This window comes from Zalophus californianus, chromosome 3, assembly GCF_009762305.2.
Source record: "Zalophus californianus isolate mZalCal1 chromosome 3, mZalCal1.pri.v2, whole genome shotgun sequence".
In the NCBI taxonomy this organism is placed as follows: domain Eukaryota; kingdom Metazoa; phylum Chordata; class Mammalia; order Carnivora; family Otariidae; genus Zalophus; species Zalophus californianus.
In genome coordinates this window covers 136223365-136246430 of record NC_045597.1, presented here as the reverse complement: position 1 = coordinate 136246430, position 23066 = coordinate 136223365, and the positions used below count along the sequence as shown (strand labels likewise).

General features: G+C 38.4%; 1 protein-coding gene across 18 annotated transcripts in view; it reads right to left on the bottom strand.

Moving 5' to 3' along the window:
• The window catches only part of RAPGEF4 (Rap guanine nucleotide exchange factor 4), a 295155-nt gene that overhangs the window by 86684 nt on the left and 185405 nt on the right, over window positions 1-23066 (bottom strand). For 8 of the 18 annotated variants that reach the window (XR_003519020.2, XR_003519021.2, XM_027588682.2 and 5 more), the window contains one exon: window positions 3219-3260. The exons of 8 other annotated variants lie outside the window; for them this stretch is intronic. Coding sequence is in view for 8 of the 10 variants with exons in the window: in XM_027588682.2 (XP_027444483.1) it covers window positions 3219-3260 (42 nt within the window). In the remaining 2 variants the exon portion in view is untranslated. Of the gene's footprint in view, window positions 1-3218; window positions 3261-22233; window positions 22353-23066 lie in introns of those variants that run through there. 2 more of the 18 variants (XM_027588697.2, XM_027588699.2) reach the window with 2 other exon arrangements.

Genomic DNA, 23066 nt, shown 5'->3' with positions numbered 1-23066 from the left:
AAAGTGTTCAAAAGCACCAGACCAGCGTGCACCAGGGCCCTGGAAATGTGTGTGGTTAAAACATGCTGATTATTTCCGAGTTGTGAGTTCCCATTAGTCACGTATCCCACTTCTTTACATTACACAGGTTGGTTTATATGTCTAGGACTATGCCTGGTTATGTAGGTAAGTTGTAGAAGCTTCTGGTTATTCTTGAAGATAATAGAAACCCATTTCTTCTTCTTGTCTTAGAAGAAAGAGGTGCAGGTATATGTGGTCTACAGTAGATGGATGTGGGATTAGCTTCTGAGGTAACCTTTTCTTTCCTAGGAAAAAGTGAACTTTCCTTTGCCGTACTATTTGAGAGCCTGGCTGGGAGAGAGGTCAAGAAGATGTCCATGCTTGAGGATTACTGATGAATATTTATTCTTTGGTAGGTGCAATAAAACACTATTTGAAGATTGAATCTTTTCATTTGTTTCTACAAAAGTGGCTATATTTGAACAAAATGCGAAAAGTGGTCCCTAGGTTAGTTAATTTGTATAGTTCCCTTTTTGATTCCTTGGACCCCTCAAAAGAAAAGTATTACGAAAGCAAGGGAAGCATCAGGCTTCAACCACAATTGTTCCTTTGATTTGCAACTTCTAAAGAGATAAAATGTACGCAAGGTTGCCATTCAGTCTGATAATCCTAGTACTGGTTCCAGGACCAGAGGCTGTTTAATCTGTTGAAAGGCAGCGTTCTCAGAGCCTTTTCTGGCTCAAAGATTGTAGGTTTAGGGATAACACAATGAATGGATGGCTTTGAGAAGGGGACAGTCCTTTTATTTAAATAAAACCTCCAAGGAACCCATGCAGGGTGAAAGCAGGGAAAGTTTTATTTTGGGGGAATAAAAATTTGTCTTTGAAAGGGGACACTACACCCAGTTAAGCGAGAATTCATATTCTATGCCTAGCAGCCAGACGTGGTGAGACAGAGGGCATCTGTGACACAGGCAGTCCAGGTCCCTGAGAAACAAAATCACTGGCCAGTGCCTTTCAGGGACCCCTCCATTATAAGCATGGCTTTATTGCTTTTGGATCTGCTTACTTCCTGTTTGTTTTCCCTTGGCTTTCAAGTGAAGTTCCTTTTAAGAATTTCACCTTAGCTGTGCTTTAGAGAAAGCACAGGAAAGGAATTTCATTTTACAAATGATTAGGTTAAATAGGAGAGGGAAAGAAGTAGCACGGTAATATTAGTGAGAATCAAAGCAAGAAAAGCAGCCCTAAAGGCAAGACCAAGCATTTCCTACGTCAGGCTTTTTACATGTGTCGTGCACACGTGCACCTCTATCTGTGCTATCTCATTTTCCCTTGAGAACACTAAGGCCAGAGGCACAGAGGGCCTGGGTTCAGTCAGCTAATACCTGGAAGATCTGGGGGTGGCATCCAGGTCTACCCCACTCCTGTGCCTATGCTACAGGTACAATGACCTCATCCCACCTGCATTTTTCTTCGAGAGACATCTTTGCTCACCCTTTGAAGAGAAAATGTTCTGCTTGATTCAAGTCCATTGAGAAAAGTGCATCTAAGTCCTTCTAAGTGATTAGGTATCAGACTTGACCCTATGAGTTTTCGGCAATAAGTATTCACAGTGACCCACTGAGATGACATATTAGCATTAATGCATCATGCTTGGTCTGAATTAGCTTTTTAAAAAGCATGTTTGTGACAATAAAACATTTGGCATCAAGGAGCTGTCCTACCAGGGCTAAGACAAATATACCAAGGACCTAGGTAGTAGTCAAAGGGTAAGCAGGATAATGAAACCACTCAGGATCTCCCACAGAGGGAATTCAATGCTGGGAACTGGCTTTATGGATGGTGGAGGAGCTGTGAAGGCCAACAGGGCACTAAGAAGCCAAAACCAGATGTCAGCAAAGCAGGAAGCCCTCCGGCAGGGGGACAGAGGGACCAGAGCCTGAGTCGGGCATCATGGTGGAAGCTGGAACCTGGGGGGCCCCCCACCACGTCCTAGTGGGAGAGCCACTGCTAGAAATGCTGCCCTCCTTCCCAGTGCCAAGAGGGAGGCAAGAACCCTCCTGCCTTCAATCTCCCTCCAGCCAGAAGCCAGAGAAAGAAGGAAAAGAATTTCATTTAGCACGGTGGTATTAGTGAGATGATCAAAGCAAGAAAACCAGCCTTAAAAGCAAAACCGGAGGAGCCTGGGAAACACTCTCCGCAGAAGTTGGCCTCCTTGTGATGCACAGCTGAGTGCAGGGAGGCAAGAACTGCTTTAAGGACAGGGGGACCCGGGACATGCAGAGCAGGGTGGTGACAGTGGCCACAGAGAGGGGGCAGGGAATCTCCCTTCCGCGATTCCACATCCTCCCAGGCCCTCTTCCTGTCAGACTGCAGGCAAAGAAGATGGACAGGGAGCTAGCAGGCTGAGCCTACATTAATGCCTCCTTGGTTGGCTTCCTAGGGCTGCCCAAAGTTTTGTCCTACAGCCAGATAACACACATCACAAATAAGCCCTAAAAGGAACGGACCCCTCTCCGATTAAATTGCATACATTTCAACACATCAATCATGTGTTGAGGATAAAAATTCTTCTTCTCCACCTGGGCATGAAAGAATCCAAATTAGTCTGTGAAAATATGATCCTAAAAAGCTAGGCAGAGAGAACAGATAAAGGCAGAGGTATTCAGCTTTCTCTCTGCTTTTCTTGGCTTTCTTCACCGAAGACTTCCCTCAGGATTGGCCGTAATTGGTTTTTGTTTGTTTCTGGAGAAGGGATGCATTCTACTGCTTTTTATTATATTTCGATCACTACTGAAAAGGAGAAACAGTAAGGGAAAATATTCCTTTTGGCACCAGAGCCAATTCAGAAATACTAATCAGGTGATGAAAAATAGGAATTTAGCCTCCATTACAAAATGCACAATAACTCCCCAGTAGATTATAATGAGGTATAAGGCATGGTAATAGGTCTTGTGAAAAACCATATTCAGGCCCTTTTGAAAGGGGGTAATTCATTTTACTCAAGTGTTTGCTCACAGAAGGCTTTTGCAAGGCACAATATTTTAAGCCAAGAGATAAGAATAACAAGCTAGATTGGGACACAAAGCTCATGGCAAACTGGCAACCCAGTGCAGTAGAAAGTCACATAAGTCTACGTCCAATTTAATGCAAGTATTTACTGAAGGTGTGTTGTGTGCAGAGCAACAGGCTAGGCTAAAGCAGAGGCTGATAAAGTACCTGGTCTGAATGAGCTCTTGATCTTGATGGGAAGCAAAACTTCTGTGGGTTAAAAAATGAGGGAGGCAATATGAGTCAATGAATAAAAGCAATGACATTCTGGATTTCAAATTCCCTTTCCAATTTCAAGCGAGGAAAGCTCCAGGAGCTGGGGAAAATAATATTAAACTTTTTAGTGAAAACGATATACTCTTAGAGTTACATTCCTTGGCATTTTGGAATAATACAACTAAGGCCCCTTAGAAATGTACGTCTCATTCTTATAATAATTATCATCTGTGTCAGCACTCTTTGGCTCACTAGACGAAATTAAAGAAAGAACTAAGACTTATAAACAGATTTCACCAGTCTGAAATAACTACGTAAGTTTTTCCACTTGTTGAATAATGGAAAAATCATCTATAGAGCTCTTTGGCTTCCATCTGTAGGCCATATTTTTTCTTTTCAAGTCTTTCTTAAAGTTCTTAGTTCAAAATTGGGTTAAAGATTTCCAGTTTCAGCTTCTACATGTAAAAAGATTGAAAGTTGCTACTCCTGTCCCTACGACAAGAAAAAGCTGTTTTAAACAAGGTGAAAATGACTTTTGTTGGGCCGGTCAGAGAATGGAGATCCAGGGCAAACTGCTGCCCCCAAATCTGGAGAGACAAGGGAATCCAGGGTCAAACTTGAGATTTGCCCACTTGGAACAGAAGCCACAGACTGGTAGGAATCCTCAAATGATGTTCAGTTAAAAGAGAAAGCTTTAGACTGATGCGGCTCTAATGTCGACAAAACCTAGCCGTTTTAAAAAAATGAATCCAGTAAGTTATTTTGTAGCTATTGACAAATGGATATTAAAGTTCATGTGGGAAGGCAAAAGACCCAGAATAGCCAACACGATATTGAAGAAGAGGAACAAAGTCGGAGGACTGACACTGTCTGCCTTTATAAGATTTACTATAAAGCTACAGTAATCAAGATAGTGTGGTGTTAGCAAAACAATGGACAAATAGCTCAGTGGAACAGAACAGTTAGCTCAGAAATGGATCCACATAAATATAGTCAACTGATCTTTGACAAAGGAGCCAAGGCAATACAGTGGCGCAAAGATAGTCTTTTCAACAAATGGTGCTGGAACAACTGGACATCCACACGCAAAAAAAAAAAAGAATGTGGACACAGACCTTACACCCTGCACAAAAAGTAACTCAAAACAGATCTGAATGTAAAATGCGAAACTATAAACCTCCCAGAAGGTGACACAGGAGAAAACCTAGGTGACCTTGGGTAAGGGGAATGACTTTTTGGATACACCAAAAGCAGAATAATGAAAAAAAAATTGATAAACTGGATTCATTAAAATGAAAAACTTCTGTTCTGTGAAGGACAATGTTAAGAATGAGAAGACAAGTCACAGACTGGAAGAAAATATTTGCAAAAGACATATCTGATAAAGGACTATAAGCCAAAATATACAAAGAACTCTTAAAACTGAACAGTAAGAAAACAAACAAACTGATTTAAAAATGTACCAAAGACTTTAACAGAAACCTCACCAAAGAAGATACACAGATAGCAAATAGGCATCAGAAAAGATGTTCCTCATCATATGTCATCAGGGAAATGCAAATTAGAATGGACAACCTCCAGAACACTGACAACACCAAATGGCAGCAAGGATGTGCAGCAACAGGAATTCTCATTCTCTGCTGGGGGGAATGCAAAATGGTGTGGCCACTTTGAAAGATTTTGACAGCCACTTCGAAAGTTTGGCATTTTCTTACAAAACTAAACATACTCTTATCACGTGATCTAGCAGTTATGCTCCTTGGTAATTACCCAAAGGAAATGAAAGCTAATGTCCTCACACACACAAAGTGAAATAAGCCATCTGAAAAGGCTATACGATATATTATTCCAACTATATGACATCCTGGAAAAGGCAAAACCATGAAGACTATGTTAAAAATATCAGGAGTGCCTGACTTTCCCAATGGATAGAGTATGCAACACTTGATCTCGGGGTTGTGAGTTCAAGCCCCACGTTGGATACAGAGATTAATTAAAAAAAAAAAAAGATCGGTGGTTGTCAGGGATTGGGGGGAGCGATGATAGGCAAGCACAGAGGATTTTTAGGGCAGTGAAAATACTTTGTATGATACCATAATGATAGATATATGTCATTATATATCTATGTATCTATATATATCTATCTATGAGTTCAAACCCATTAGAATGTATAACACCGAGAGTGGACCATAATATATGTTATGGACTTTGGGTGATTATGATGTATCAATGCAGGTTCATCACTTACAACAAATGTACCACTCTGGTGGGAAATGATAATGGGGGAGGTTATGCATGTGTAGAGGCAGAAGGTATATGGTAAATCTCTGTGCCTTTTCCTCAATTTTTCTGTGAACCTTAAACTGCTCCAAAAAATAAGGTCTTAATATAAAAAATGGACATGACCAATCCGTAATAATTGAAATATTTTTAGGGACCAAAGAAACAAGAGAATTTATGGATTAAGACTGAGGTATTTTTATGGTTGCCAAGTACCAGTGAGAAAGAAAGTATTCCACTCAACAGTAAAGAGTGGTTATTGTAAAGAGGGGATTATTTCATGTGTATATCTCACTGAGTTGAGACTCCTCAATCCAACCAAATCAATATGCATATTCATGTTTTTAAAAAGTGGCTTTTAAATTGTGGAAAGTGAAGTCTATAGTTTAGCCTCAGGTTATAGTCTATTTGGTCAGGTTTGCAGATCAGAAGAGACTTCAAGTATACCGAAGGCTTCTTGGTGAGTCCATGAAACTGGAACAAAGAAGTGCCTACAGGAAAAGGTTGTCCAGGTGCTTGTTGTATTAACTAGTCTGGGAGTGCTATTCTCTAGCAGGTGCTAGCAACTGGTTCAAGTTTCTCTCCAGCATATCCTAATGCAATGCGGCAAGATATGTTTTTAGAATGATTCTGTCAAGCTCTAATCTACAATAAAGATTGTTTCTAATTTCTCCTAGTAGTGGGAGAGAACCTCAATTGGCTACCAATCTTTCTTCTCACATATAGGATCTTCTGAGTGTTTGCTTTCTAGGAGGTGTGTCTACATGTCTATTAGATATTCCTAAGCCAGGTATTTGGAGGCAAAAAATGAAATGCTAACTTTCTGGAGAGGCACCATTTTTATCAGTTGGAATTGTTCTCTTTGAGATCGTACAGAAAATGGTTCATTTTTTTCCTTATGAATTGACTTGATTAGGCCCAGATTTTCTTATAGTGATAACACCAACATATTACTAGTAAATCTTCATTTCAGTAATAGGAGCAAAGAGATGCAAAATAAGTCAAACATAATATTCCATCCTGTTTACCCTCACAACTGTGATTTTCATGAAAATATAAACTTATGGGGTATTACACTTCCTTTTCCTCCTCTCTCTACAAATTTAAGCCTTGTTCATCTTTTGCCCTCTCTTTCATTACAAGAAATTCTGTCAGAAAAGTCAGAATTAAGCACTGTCTAGATGCCTATCCCAAATTTGGGAATAGGATGTTGAGCACTTTTGGGAAATAAAGTGAATGTAAGATTTAGAGACATGGTTCAATTCTCAAAACTTTTATGGGATTAGTGCTCATTAATAAAAGATCTAAAACACCCTGACAATTCCTTTTATAACCTCAAATTTAAATCTGGGCATGGTGTGTACTGGAAGTTAACATTTATTTAATAGTTTAAAATAGAATGAATATGGGGCGCCTGGGTGTCTCAGTCGGTTAAGTGTCCGACTCTTGATTTCGGCTCAGATCATGATCTCAGGGTTGTGAGATCAAGCCCGCATCAGACACCATGCTGGGCATGGAGCCTGCCTAAGATTCTCTTGCTCCCTCTCCCTCTGCCCCTCCCCATCCCTAAAAAAAATAGAATGACATAGAAACGCCATGATTGAAACTCTACTTTCCCTGAAGACAGGGGGTCAGGATCTTGCTGGGGACAATCCAAAAGCAGGAGAAAAGTTTGCATAACACATTTTAGAAAAATCTCTTGTGTTGAAGTTGCTCAATTAATTGACACACACAGGCCAATATAAATATATATTCTGTCCCCTAGTCTTCCAAATGGTATACTTATTGGCCTGACCCTGCTCTTTTTCACTTACTGTGTCTTAAAAGATCTTTTCATATCAGAACATTAAAAGCTACTTCACCATTTCTTTGGTGTTCCTACATGCACTTTTGGGTATGCCATTGCATACATACAATAGATAATATATTTAACAATAATTTATTGATAGACATGTAGCACTGTTAACCTGAATCTACAGTATGCATAATGAAGTATAAAGCACATAAGAAATTATGAGTTATCTAAATTTATCACCCTTTTGTCTTTGAAAACCCAGAATTCTCACTGTGGAAGAAATGAGATATATTAGGCTTCAAAACAATGACCAAACCAATTAACAATGAACATCTTGAGTTTGGAAATCAAGTCTTCTTGGGAGAAATGGCTGATTCCAGGGGCAGGGAATGTGTAAGGTGAGGCTGGCACATCTTGTCATGCCCTGCCCGTTCCATAGTATACAGCATCCCCGCCCCACATCTGGCACTCTTTGTCCCTCTTCCTATAGCACTTACACACTTGGTATTTTATACACTTGTTTCCTATTTGTCTTCTCCACTGAAATGTTAGCTCCATAAGGACAAGAACTTGGTTTTGCTCACTGTTCTATCCCCCAGCTCTTGACAGCTACTCAACAAGTATTTATGGAATGAAGGGAAGAATTTCTTCATTGATTCATTCTTTCCAGGAGATTCTGTTTGTAGGTGAGTGAAGAGAAAACTCTGTGAGAGATGGGAAAGGGTAATTTATGTTCAGGTGCGGGGTTTGCGAGGAGTTGGTAAGGGGTAACTTATGTGTTCAGGTAGACGGAGTGTTGAGAAGAAAATGACTGGCTGCTTCCTTTGCCACTGTGGCGTGAAGAAGTGGGTTCAAGGACTCACAATTGAGTAGAAACTTCCTGATGGAGAGGACCATTAAGTTATGCCTCTCCCCCCCCTGCCTTTAGTTTTCTCAACGGGCTGGGTTTTGTGTCTGATAAAATGAGGATAAAAATCAGTGCTTCTCAAATTTTAATATCTGTATGAATCACATGGGGGTCTCATTAAAATACAGACTTTAATTCCATTGGTCTGGGGTGTGACCTGAAATTCTCCATTTCTGCCAAATGATGTTGATGCTCCTGGGCTGTGAACCACATTTAGAGCATCCAGGAATTAGATGACTACCAGTGGCACCCTTTGAATCCATAATGTCATAATCCCTTATAAAATTTTAGGAGTGCTTCCTAAAGATTGGGTCTAGTTGATGCAATTATAAGGTCATCACCCTAATAACATTTATATTACCCAATATGTTTTCTAGTTAAATGGCATAATTTCCAAACCACTTTTATTTACTTTTTTTTTTAAGTACTCAAGGACCTTCCAAGAAAATTAAATGCTTACAATTTATTAAAGAAAATGCATCTGGTCTCTAGGGGTATTTGAATAATATACTTAACATTCACAAATAACACATTTAAAATTTATAAATTACAAATAACTCATCTCAACCAAATTCATTACATAAACACTTAATAAGGTTTCCAAGCATAGGTGTAACACAACATAATCCTTATATTATCCTCCTCAGGGAATAAGGTGAAAAGTAATTGTATTCAATATTTATGAAATTAGTATTTGAAAATGAAGGAGTGTTTACAATATGAATCTAAATATCAATGGCATAGAGTAGTTTCAGAATTTGCTTTATCTCAGTCTCTGTCCTTATTCTAGATGGTTGAGGCAGAAAAGGAATTTATTAAGGGATAGTAAAAAATTCAGAGAATCTCTGGAAGACCTAAGAGACAAGCTGAGAGACAACCCTGCCAGGAACCAGGCCCAAACCACACTGCACATTCCCTCGGCCCAGCCTCATGGCCTCTGCCATGGGGCATCACCGAGACTCACCAAGTGTACACAGTGGATCCCAGAAACTCTGCCATTCACCCTAAGACCCAGACTTTCCCCTGCTACCCTCAACAAAAGAAATGGATTCTGCAAAGACTGGCAGAGTTTGGGTCACATGTTTGAGCTTTAATTTGTGGCATGAAACTTCTAAAAACTGAACTTTGATAAACTCCAAGGTTTGCATCCTCTTCCCACCAAAAAAAACAAAAAACAAAAAACAAAAAACAAAACCAAAAACAACAAAAAACCCCAGGAAAAATGGCTACTAACCTGGGTTGTTAAAACCTAAATGTAGAGAAGAGAGTTATACATATAAACATGTATATTTATGTAATATATAAACAAAATTACATCTATCTTACCTATCCTGAAAAAAAGGCAAAATTCCCATCTCTTAAAAATTTGGAACTATTTTCAAACAATAATTCTTACAAACCCATTTAGTATAAATTAATCCTTAAAATTATGTAACATAATAACATACTTATAATAACATATAATGTAACAAACTACCACGTTATGTATTTCCATTTTGAATAAAAACATGTAAATATCAATTTATTCCATGGATATTTGAGAATGTCCTCTGTACTGTGCTAAGGTGATGCATTAGAATCCAAAGGAAATTATTCTGGTAAATTATCCTAAGTTTGGATTACAAAATATTTTAAAAAATGAGATTGGCCCAATTAGAGACACCCTCTGATACAATCTAAGAAGGTACAGAAACCACTTAAAAAACAAATGAGCCCACTACAGGTGATTTTTCTCATTCTTTGTGCTTTGAAGATTTATAATCAATGTGTTAGATGAAACAACTGAAATGACCATCTGGGGAGATTCCTGATCAGGTAAAAGTGTTCCTGAATTTCTTGATTTTGAGGGACTCTGTGGAGTACATTTCCTACAGACGTCACCTGTGTCCTGAGTTGACCTTTGGGCTTCTCTGCATGTCCTGAATCCCCAGGACTGCAAACATCTGACTGTTTGGCCAGAGTTATGTACATATCTGTTTCTCCAAGTATAACATGAGCTCCTTAACATAAAAAAATGTGTCCTTGTCCTCTTGGAATCTCTGTGGTGCTCTGTTCATAGAGATTATTCATTAAATATTTATTTGATTACTACGTGGAGAAATCTCTGTGGAGCTTTCACCGGGCAGCAGTATGAAAAGAACAGAAATAATTTTTCTTCTTTTCATTTCTCAAATTCCAGTTTTGTTCTTCAGGGTTAAACACGGAAAGACTAATAATATTATTGGCTGTTGGCAATCAATTTATGGACCATTTTCCTTTTGCTTCTTCCTTCCCGGGAATGACATTTCTCTTCGGTTCAAAATCTAAAGTAAGGTGTTTCAGGTTGGAAGGGAGAAACATTCAAGTTGACCTTTGTATTTCCTTTACATCAAGGAAGGTCTAGAAAGCAGTCTGTCCTAGAAATATGAACATAGTCATTGGTTTCTGTATTAAAACTAATAAATATTAATGGGGAACAAATTAATTAATTAGGACAAATATTTTCAACAGGAAAACACAAATACGTTTTCTTGGCTTTTAAATGCATGCTTTGCAAAATGCCCCAAGCCATTATTTTAATAGCATAGTAACTCCCAGTTGGGAAAGGTAAAATAATTACCATGAAAAAAAAAAAAAAGAGTTCTTTGTCCTACACTTGGAATTGAAAATCATGCACTAAATTGACTTTTTACACAGTCTTCTGCATGTAGGTGTATTTGTCGGTATTGATTGGAAATTTTAAAAGATTTCTTTTTCTGTCTCAAGCAACCCAGTAGGTTAAAGCTATAATAAACACAATTTTAGTACCCATACAGGCCAGGAACATACAAATGATTTTGATAACCTTTAAGGGCTCAGGAACCTGATAGCAGCAGTACCTTTGTTGCTATCATAAATCGTATGTTATGCAAACATAACATAATCATATGTTATGCAAAATTCCTGGAATAGCAAAAACCTATTAATGTTTTCGAGAAAACTTTTGAGCCTTTACAAAGCTCATCAAAACAAAAACCATCAAAGTCCTGAAAAGCCTATCCTATAGAATAGGAAAACAAGCCGGGAAAGCATACGTACTACGTGAAGATACCAGTTCATTCCACAGCTGGCTTATACACCAGATTCCCTAAACACAGTCTTCTTTCTTTTTCTCTTTAATCATCAAGCTGCAGTAGTGCAGATGATGGTGTCAAGACACACAAACTGTACATCTTAAAAGGCCAAAGAAATAAGTAGCGTAATAAATGAAACCTTTAACATTTCATTACACTCATATTTTTCTTCCTTTCCCTTTCTGTATTTTTCTAATTTTCTGGAGTGTGCATAAGAAGAAGAAACCCAAATTTTAAAGCCTTACCATTACTGGAGAAGTAATAAGCTGATGGAGGCTTAATCATACTTTAGAAACCTGGCATTTCTACCTCAGGGTCGGCAGCTTTTTATTCAAAGTAATTTGAAAGGCTTTAGAAATACTTGAAACATCTGCAAGTACAATGAGAAGGAATCAAATGTTATTGTGTTCTTTTATTGACTAGAAACTTAAACTGTGGACATAATTTTTTTTTTTTTTTTGGAAGTAAGATGAGGATTCTAGCTCCCCCTCTGGACTTATTTTCACAGTACCTCTTGGAAGGTGAAATGTTTGGGTGCACATAGCAAAGCTACTGCAGCCCCTTGATTAAAGCTTTCAGCCAGACTGGGGTTAGTCATTTAGTCAGTTAGTCAATTTGGTGATTAACAGGCTGTTTTTAGAGAAAACACCAAGTATCTCATTTCCATCTGCTTCCCGTACATGAGGGTCCAGATTCTGGAAGGGTCATTTTGCAGCCATGACATAGGACAGCCTAAGTGTGGGACTGTAGTCACGACTTGCTATAGGGGGCACACACAGGCCTGCTCTGGGCACCCACCCAAGACAGTAAGAGAGGACTCCACTGCTTACCTGGTTTCTTGTCTCAACTTCTAGCTGGCATTAGAATCACTACAAATCTCTGCTTGGTGCAGCTTAAACTTAAAGAAATGGTAGGCTGCATTTTAAAGATGTATTTATTTTAGAGAGAGAGAGAGAGAGAGTGCGGGGCGGGGAAGGGCAGAGGGGGAGGGAGAGAGAGAGAATCTCAAGCAGTCTTCCCGCTGAGCACAGGAGCCTACGGGGGCTTGATCTCAGACCCTGGGATCATGAACTGAGCCGAAAGCAAGAGTCCGACGCTTAACTGACTGAGCCAGCGAGATGCCCCGGTAGACTGCATTTTAAAGTAGATCTCTTCTGAGTAAATACTGAAAGTTTCATTCTTTTTACATGGTGGGGTTCCCTCCAGAATGTAGAGGAGGATGTAGTACCAGGAAAGGGAGGGAAGGGAGGAAGGAAAGAAGGAAGGAAGGAAGGAAAGAAGGAAGGAAGGAAGGAAGGAAGGGAGGGAGGAAGGGGACATGTTTTGGCTAAAAGGGAGGGAAACACTCTCCATGTGATTTAATATTGTACTAAATTATCTTATTTCAAAACTTTTTAAGTCAAATGTCCTGGGTGGTTCACTATGCCTGAAAACACCATAAATAACTGATCTGTTACTAGTTGGTAGTATCATTGCATTTTCTTACTTAGATAGCCACTTTGAGAATTACTTTTCTCTAATTATCATTAGGAGTTTAAACCTCTGTGATCTTACAATATTTTTAAAGAAGGAACCCATGGGAAATCTTTATGAAGGTATAGAGCAGAGAAAACTCTGAGACTATACAATTCATATGAAAACTGTTCTCAGGATATAAAAGCAATCACAAACTGGGGTGAAGGACAAGATAGTGAAAGTGGTTTTCTTTTCTGACCTGGGGTTGTGGGGTAAGGGTAGCTGTTCCATTCTCTTCTCTTCTCATCTGCTTAGGGTCCTCCAGAATAGGAGTACAGAAAAGAAGAGAAAGAAGGAAGGTTTGGGGATTCATCCTACAAGAGACTATTCCAATCTCAGGGGAGGATAAGAATAAGTATTTATTGAATGCTATGTGCTAAGTGCTTCACATGAATTATCTATTTTGGGGGGAGGTCATATGGTAATAGTTAAGTTTATTTATTTATTTATTTATTTATTTATTTATTTATTTTTTAAGTTTTTACCGATCTCCCCACCAACCTCCCCTCTGGTAACCATCAGTTTGTTCTCTATAGTTAAGAATCTGTTTCTTGGTTTGCCTCCCTCTCTTTTTTCCCCTTTTGCTTGTTGTTTTGTTTCTTAAATTCCACATATGAGTGAAATCATGTGGTATTGTCTTTCTCTGACTGACTTATGAAATCTTGCCAATTGCCAACAACATGGATGGAGCTAGAGAGTATTAGGCCAAGTAAAATAAGTCAGTCACACAAATTATCTTATGGAATACTTACAATGACCCTTTGAAGAATATACTCTTATCATTCCCATTTCACAGGTAATGAAACTGAGGCTAAGGGTCATATGGCTGGCAGGTGGCAACTCTGGTACATGAGCCCTCCGGTTAGCCACTACCCTACACTGTCTTCTGGGGAACACGCCCTTGCCCATCTGCCCTGTGAATTACGGTGATTTTTTAAAAAGAGCCAATCTTGATCATGTCGCTTTTCTATTTAAAACATTTAATGGCTCCCCATTCTTCTTGGAACAAATCCAGACTTCCTAATGCTGTTTAAAAGCCTCTTCCTACTTTTGCCTCTAGCCTACCTCTCCAGCCTCATTTCTACCATTCTCCCCCTTGCTCCAGTTACTAAGAATGTTCTCCAATCCCTCAAATACATCAAACTCTTCCATTTTGGAGGTTTTGCCCAATCCATTCCCTCTGCCTTTAACATGCATTCTCTTCCCTTTTCCTGACTTCCTCATCCTTCAATCTCAGCAAGATGTGCCAGGCCTTCTATGAGGTGCTGGTAGAGCTGTTAGCTGGTCCTACAGGTGACCACTGAGCCCTTGAAATGTGACTAGTCTGACTTTAGATGGGAGTGTGAAACACTTGCTGAAGTTTGAAGACCAGGTACAAGAAAAAAAATGTGTAAAATATATAGCTGATAATGTTTTATATTGGTTGCATGTTGAAAAGGGAATATTTCAGATGTCTTGGAATAAAGAAAATATATTATCAAAGCTAATTTCACCTGTTTGTTTTTACTTTTTAAAATGTGGCTGCCAGGGGCGCCTGGGTGGCTCAGTCGTTAAGCGTCTGCCTTCGGCTCAGGTCATGATCCCGGGGTCCTGGGATGGAGCCCTGCATCGGGCTCCCTGCTCAGCAGAAAGCCTGCTTCTTCCTCTTCCCCACTTGTGTTCCCTCTCTCGCTGTGTCTCTCTCTGTCAAATAAATAAGTAAAATCTTAAAAAAAAATGTGGCTGCCAGAAAACTTTAAATGACATATGTGGCTAGCATTATATTTCTATTGGACAGTGTTGCTTCAGGGCATCTTGCACTTCCTTTTAGTTGTAATAAATTGTTTACTTTCTTATTTTTTTTTTTATTTGAGGGAGGGCCATCTCTGTTTTATTCCCCAGTGCTGAGAATAGAAGCTGGCATAGCATGCTTAAGTTGAATTGTTGACATAATGAAGGTGGGGATCAGTGGGAAAAAGGAGAGCAGAAAAAATATTATCTCCTTTAGAACAAAATGTGAATGTGGCCCTTGAATCTTGATATTAGAAAGGAAGAAGGGAGATGGTAGTGATGAGTTTGGGTGAAGAAAATTTAAAAATATATTACCAGAAATATAAATGAGGCAAATCAACTTTGTCTTGTTTATAATCAAAAGAATATAACATTTGCTGAGTGCACACTATGTGCCAAGTACAGTGCTGTGTAAATTTTATATGTATGTTTTTATTTCATCATGATGAGCTTAGGAAGTAGGTACTGTTGTTATCAACCCATTCTTTGGATGATGAACCTGAGTCATAGAGATGGTAAGTAACGCTCAAGGCCATATAACTAGGAAATGGCAGAGCCAGCCTCTGAATTCAAAGCAGTCTGGCTCCAGGCTCCTTGTTGGTTTACTCCTATGGTATAGCACCAAAGTCCAGCTTCCATAAAGTATAAGGAGAATCTCTGCTCCTAAACACAGGCTCTACCTTAATTCCCTTAATCACATATTTTTCATAAGCTTTAATAATAAGTATAACTGAAAAAGCATTTTATCAAGTGTTAATTTTTTAACAGATTTTTTTTTATTTTTTAATTTTTTTAATTTTTTAACAGATATGGCCATAAGAATTTTCCATGGATTATTTTATTTGTTTGACACAATAATTTACATGAATTGGATAGTTTTCTTCTCTATTTCAAAGATAATAAAACTAAACAGAGAAACTAAAGATAATAAAACTAAACAGAGAAATTAGAAACAACCAAAATATCCAACACTATATAAATGGTTAAAAATAAGTGATGATACATCCGAATTAGGGGATATTTTGCAGCCTATATACATATATATATATATGTGTGTATATATATATATATATATATATACACACACACACACACACACACATACTTACAGCCAAATAATGTCATGGAAGAGTTAAAATATATGGTAAAAATGATTACACTAAAAACCTAACCACAGAGATGTCCTTTTTCACCACTCTATTCAACACCATACTGGATGTTCTAGCTAGTGCAACAAGGCAAGAAAAAATTAAAAAATGCTATTCAGTGATAAAAGAAATGAACTATCAAACCATGCAAAAATATGGACTCTTAAATGTATATTGCTAAGTGAAAGAGCCCAGTCTGAAAAGGCTACCTACTATATCGTGCCATTTATTTGACTTTCTGAAAAAGGTGAAATTATACAGAGAATAAACAAATTAGTGATAGCCAGAGCTTCAGATATGGAGTGATGGACAGGTGAAGCATGGGAAATTTCTTAGAGCAGTGAAACTATTCTGTAGGATACATGACACTACGCATTTGTCAAAACCCACAGAACTTTACAGCACAATATATTCAGAGTAAAACAATATATTCAGAGTAAAAAAAATTAAATCATCAGGAAGTTAGGAATCCCAGGATAGAATGCAGACTGTGGCAAAAAGAATTTGACAATCTTACAAATGCATGAAATAACCTTACTGAAGGGAGTGGGGTGAGGGAGGTGGGGAAGGTGTTGACTTAAATAATTTCACAATGAATGGATTATGTAAGACTAAAGGCAAAATAATCTGTACATGAGCACTCTATTCTAGTTTATAAAGTATGTTTTTCATGGGTTACAGGTAATCAGTCTGAAACCACTATATATATATATACTGGAATTAGAAAAATAGATGGCAGATAGTGGGAGTCAAATTTCTCATTGTTGGAGTGGGAAGTTACAGATAAGCAAGGAGAGGAGACTGGACTGATCCATGCGCTAATGGATTAGAATTAAAGAAATGAGTGTGAACTCTAAATAGCTAGATATAGGTATATACACAAATATTTATAGATTTGTGTATATGCACAGGTTAGTATATCCACATATATTTCCTTGCTGTCTTGGCTGAAGGGGTGTAAAAGCAATGGCATCTCAGTAGCAACAAGAACACCTACCACCCAGATCTTGGTTTCTATTACCATTCTTCAATAAAAGGAACCAAGAATCTTTGGCACAATGGCAATTGCTAAGATGGCGCAGGGAATATACAAGCATCTAGCTGTGTCAGAAAGTAAGGAAGTGTTTAAAAACACAAAACAAAACACAATCATGGGAGTACGTTAAGGAAACACAGGAGCCAACCAAAAGATCTCCCAATGGCCAAAACTGAAACAATTCGAGAAACAAAATAAATAGTATTGGATTATAACCCAAAGTATAAAATAGATACTCATGAGTCCACACTGATATAAATAAATGACTGACTGACTTAATTAATTAATTAATTAATGTGAGAGGAGAAACAAATGTTCCATGCAGAACAATTCCAAATAATTTATGTAGGTATTCACTATCAAGGAGGTAGGGCATAACTCCTTACACTACAGTGTGGGCTGTGCATGATGACTTCCTTCCAAAGAGTTCAGTATGGAAAGGGGGTGGGGCGAGAGTGACTTTACAGTGGAGAAATTTGGGAAATACCACTTTAACTAGGTAATCAAAGCCAATGGTAAATCAAATTGACAGTATGTATTCTTAATATGATGTGATGAAAATGGACTATACCTCTGTGGTCTTTCCCCAAAAATCCATAATCAAAGTCAATCTTGAAAAAAATATCAGGCAAATCCCAATTGAGGGACATTCTCTAAAATACCTGATCATTATCCCTCAGATCTGTCAGAGTCATCAACAGCAAGGAAAGTTTGAGAGACCATAGCAGCCAAAAAGAGCCTAAGGAGATATAATCACTAAATGTAAAGTGATATCTGGGATGGGGATCCTGGAACAGAAAGAGGACACCACATAAAAACAAAGGAGAGGGGCGCATAGGTGGCTCAGTCGTTAAGTGTCTGCCTTCGGCTCAGGTCATGATCCCGGGGTCCTGGGATCGAGCCCCGCATCGGGCTCCCTGCTCAGCGGGGAGCCTGCTTCTCCCTCTCCCACTCCCCCTGCTTGTGTTCCTGGCTCTCGCTATCTCTCTCTGTCAAATAAATAAAATCTTTAAAAAAAAAACCCCACAAAAACAAAGGAGATACGTAAACAATGGACTTTGGTTAATGCAAATATAACAATATTGGTTCATGAAAAAAATGCTGAAAGATTAAAAACTGTCAACCTGTAATTCTCTATCCAGTGAAAATATCCTTTAGGAATTAAGGTAAAATAAAGACATTCTCAGATGAAGGAAAATCTAGGAGAATTCATATTCAGCAGACCTGTTCTATAAGAATTTCTAAAGGAAGTTCTTCAGACAGAAGGGAAATAATACCAGAGGGAATCTTAGAACGTCAAAAATGAAAGAAGAACAACAGCAAGATAACTAAAAATAATTCCAGAAACAGGAAGGGGATGGTATGAAACCTAACCTTGACAAGATATAGATAATTGAAAAAAAAATCATTGTAGAGGAAATTCATTCCCAATATGGTTGAGACAATGTTAGATAATAAAAAAATCTGTTAAAAAACTTGATTAAAAAAAGTAGAATATGAAACTATGCGGTATGAACTAAATTTTGTTTCTATATGTATATTTGTTTCTGTATGTTAAATATAGAAACACACAGAACTCTGGCTGGTGGCATCTATGGGAAATTTTTAAAAATACTTTTATGTTTCCAAATATTCAACATAAGCATTATTACGTTTATGATCAGTAAAAGATAACCATTATTTAAAAAATTCACTGTCTCACTAGACTTCATTTGAGACTCTTGGCATAAACATTTCCTTTTAGGCACACAATATAAGCTTTAATGACTCATCTGAATGTAAATTTGGCTCATAGGGTTTAAAGACTTAAAATCAAATAGATAAAGAAAAAGAAGAATCTCTGTAATATTCTAGGACAAATGGGATTGCTTATGTCATCTACTGGTTCAGAACCCACATCTAAGTAGCTCAAAAGACTTAACAAGATCAAATCTTGTTAATTTCCACATCATACATGTTAAGAAGGCAGTGAAAAAGAAATTATGCTTCTGACTGAATGGAATGCATGGAATTTCTAAAGCACAATACTCATTGCAATCAAAGCTATTGCAAAATGTGATGTCAACATTATTCTCGTAAGTGCTTCTGTCCTATTTCTACATAAACAAGGGATGAAGACTAACCCCAAATGAGATATTGATTGCATTATGTTGTTATCTGAGGACACTAGAGGAAGGGGACTAATTTTTTAGCAGTCAGCTGAATGTGCCTCCCCGAGGAGGAGAGGTGAACAGCTAGTGTTTCCTGTTCCTCGCTTCTTCTGGGCGCAGAACTTCTCCCCATCTTCAGACCTGAGCCCACAGTGGTATCTCATCCACACTGGCTCAGAGTTGGGGTGGAGGGGCTACCCTACCCACACTAGATCAGTCAGTGTCTTTCCCCGAGGTTTTCTAACTGTAACTGCTGGGGAAGAACTCAGGACCCGGGGAGGCCATGTTTCCAGGCTTGGGGAAAAGCAGAAAGAAGTAGAGCCTTTGGTTTCTATTAGCGGAGGGTCAGCTCTACATTTGTCCTCCTGTGTACTGGGGATGTGAGTCTTCAGCTTCCCCTTGTTTGCTTTTGAGGTGGCTTGATGTGGATTTCTGTCACCTGTAATTTACCTAGTCTGGAGTCAGACAGTAATTTAGTAACTGCATTCTAGTGAAGAGGGGGAATGTTGAGGGGTGAATAATGAAATATTTTCTCGGAAATCCTTGTGTTCAAGTGACATGGCTCTTAGAATGCACAGAGAATTTTAGCGCCTAACTCTCATCTCTCTCAGTACCACATTCTGATATAATTATCTATTTACCTATATCGCTCCTAAGCTGTTTAAGCTGTTGGGCTGTTTGCTCTTTGAAGTCAAGAATTAGTTTTACTGGGGCGCCTGGGTGGCTCAGTTGGTTGAGCGACTGCCTTCGGCTCAGGTCATGATCCTGGAGTCCTGGGATCGAGTCCCACATCGGGCTCCTTGCTCAGCGGGGACTCTGCTTCTCCCTCTGATCCTCCCCCCTCTCATGCTCTCTCTCTCTCTCATTCTCTCTCTCAAATAAATAAATAAATAAAATCTTAAAAAAAAAAAGAATTAGTTTTACTGGACTTCATATCTCTAGAGCCAAAGCATGTGCCTGCATGGCACATAGTAGGCACTTAATAAATGTTAGTTGATTTTAAAAGGATTACATAAAATATGATCATTTTCCTCCTATTATGGTATTATTTCAATTCTTCAAGCTTTATTAATTGGATATTTGTGGCTAGGCTGGAAAGATTAATTTATTTAAGAAAAAGGGGTTATTAACTCATTTAGTGGTATAAGAAACTAAAAAGAGAATGATTAAACTAATTAAGAAAACAAATTGTTTTAAGCAGGCCATAGCCATTTAAAATCACTGATTCATATAGAAATAATTTGTGGGCTCAGTTACAAATAACATCCCTCTACCTATTCATTAAATTAGGTCCCCGAGGATGCTTATTAAGCGACGCTTTGTTAGCTTGATTCATTTAGTATTTGTACTTGATATAGCCCATAAATCAACCTTTTATTAATTTGAAAGGTGATATCTGCAGTTGTACACAGAGTTTACTTACAAACATAAATTCTCTTAAAATCTACAAAATATAACAGAGGGGGGAAGATGAACTTAATAAAACGCTTGCTGATTTTTGTCTCATTATTTTTATTTTTTAGACACATTCTAATTTTATTCATGCCCCAGGCACATGCTACTCAGTATAAATACCCAACATCTAATCTCATTTTCACTCTCTGATGTTTATTATCATTGACTATTGACTGGACAGAACAAAAGCCTAACTAGAATCCTGGGTGCTTTCTAGTGACAGTGACTTTCAAACTGGGTCTCCAAGCTCCCTTTATCCTCAGCTTTCCCTTTTGGGAGTTGTTGGTGACTGCATACTTCCACACGGTCAGACCATAAACCCTGAAGTCATCCGTAACTCCTCTCCTTCTCTCTCACCTCCCATTTAATCCATCACTCTTATTTTTGAAATCCATCCAGAATGCAACACTCCCCAAATCCCTCTTGTGACGACCCCATCATCTCCCTCTCTCTAGGAGGTACCACACTAGCAGCCTAGGAGTCAAAGAATTCAGGGACCTTGCTATGTAAAACTATTTCCTTTTCACCGACTGATTTATGTGAATGAGCTTCCCCAGCCCTTATATATATAATATCCAAGAAGAAGAACAGAATTGATGTTAAACCCACTGCAGACAGATAGCGAATTCATTTTTTAAAAAGCATCTAAGTCATTCAATGAAGTCTTTCCAATAATTTACTTTAATATTTAATAATTATTTATAAAAAATCTATAAAATATTTAATTTTGACAGATGTGTACAACTACTGTCATAACTCAAGCCAAAAGAAAAATTTTAATAGACAGTCATAAGAAATTTTAAAATACTAAAATTTAAGTTTATATATTTCTTTTTGATACATGAAAGCATAAAAAGGTAATTAATAAGAGACTTTCGATCATAAAATACATTACAACATAGAGGTGCCATTTAACCCTGGACAGCTCACACTGGGATAGTTAACATGAAGAAAAATTATCTTCTTAAGACACCGTTACGTGGGAGCCTTTGTTACTGTGGTTGAATCTGTATATTAACTAACACATTGAGACAATTAAGAGGTAAACTGGTCTGGAAAAAAATACATTACAATAGGATAAAATTCTGTGAGCAAAATATAATGGGAATATGATTTAAAGGAGAAAAAGAAATAATATAGCTAACAGTTAAAGAAGAGTGTGCTCATAGTTTTTAAAAAATGGTGAGTAGCAAATTGTTTTCCACAAAGCCTAACTCTGGTCTAAGACACAGTAAGCATTCCATAAAAACTTGCTACCTCATAGAATCACTTCTTGGGAAAATCTGTTTGACGTACAGGATTGGAACTCAGTATCTTTCTATGGACTTGCAGCCCAGATACCCCTTCTTTCAAGAAAGTCAAGTATCAACAACATATTAGATGAGGAGACATAAATGGATGAATGAATGAATTGGATACGCCGACTAATTTGGAGGTTTCCAAGTGCTAGTCATTTTACAAAAGAAAATAACATCTACTATTAATATTTCCACTTCCGCTTTCATCCAAACATTTCATGCCATGCCACTGAAACTTCAGCTCTCAGGCTAGACGTGCCCAAACACGGGGATGGCCACCAGAGGGAGCCCAAGTGTTTTTCGGAATAAACCAGATAGCACAGAGAAAACACAAAACCTAAAGGGGGCGGGGGGCGAGAAGGCCCATCATTACCTGTTTCAGTCACTTAAAAAAATTTCTTGTCGAATGACAGAGCTATTTTTGCATTTATGTTACAAATTCCTTTACTAGGCAGTCGTACATTGCAATACTTTGACACTTTTAGGAGAATTGGTGAAACATATTTAAAAACTTCACATACCCTAAAACTAGAAGGTCCAGGATAAGTGGTCATGAAAACAGCCATGATGCTCCGCTTTGCCCCCAAACAGGCCAGGCCTCTTCTCCAGCTTATCTTCACGTTCCTGTTCTTACTCTATCCTGGTCCATCTTTGTAGTCAACTCTGGGTGTGGTTTCCTCACTTTGTTTGGAACCAGGCTATCAAATTACAGCACTGAGTGAGCACGTGGTGTGACATGGGAATTTTTCATTCTCCTGGCTGAGCCAAATTATATTGATATTAAGATGAATGACTTTCCATTTGGCATCCTAAAGTCTTCCTAGAACTGAGGACTGGACTAAGTCCTAACAGGATTCAAGAGGACCTCTATAATGCTTCCCCAGAACCAAGCTCCACTTAAACCAGAACCCACTGGGGGCTCCTGGGTGGCTCAGTCGGTTGGGCGTCCCACTCGTGATTTCGGCTTGGGTAATGATATCAGGGTCATGAGATCGAGCCCCCCTTGGAGCTCTACGCTCAGGGTGGAGTCTGCTTGGGATTCTCTCTCTCCCTCTCCCTCTGTCCCTCCCCTGTTGCACTCTCTAAATAAATAAATGAATGAATGAATACGTGAACAAGTAAAATATTAAAAAACAAAACAAAAACAAATCAGAACCCACTGGCCAACCTCAGAGATCCCCCATCCAGCCTGGAGAGATGTCTTGGAGCTGAGACTACAGACGAGGGTGTGATCTTGTTTAGAATCAAACTCCAGGGAAACTTAATCTGTTTTAGATTTGAGCACTATGGAGTTTTGGAATTTTCCCCGTGCCTTATCTTATTCGATCTCCCAACAATCCTTTTACTCTAGTAG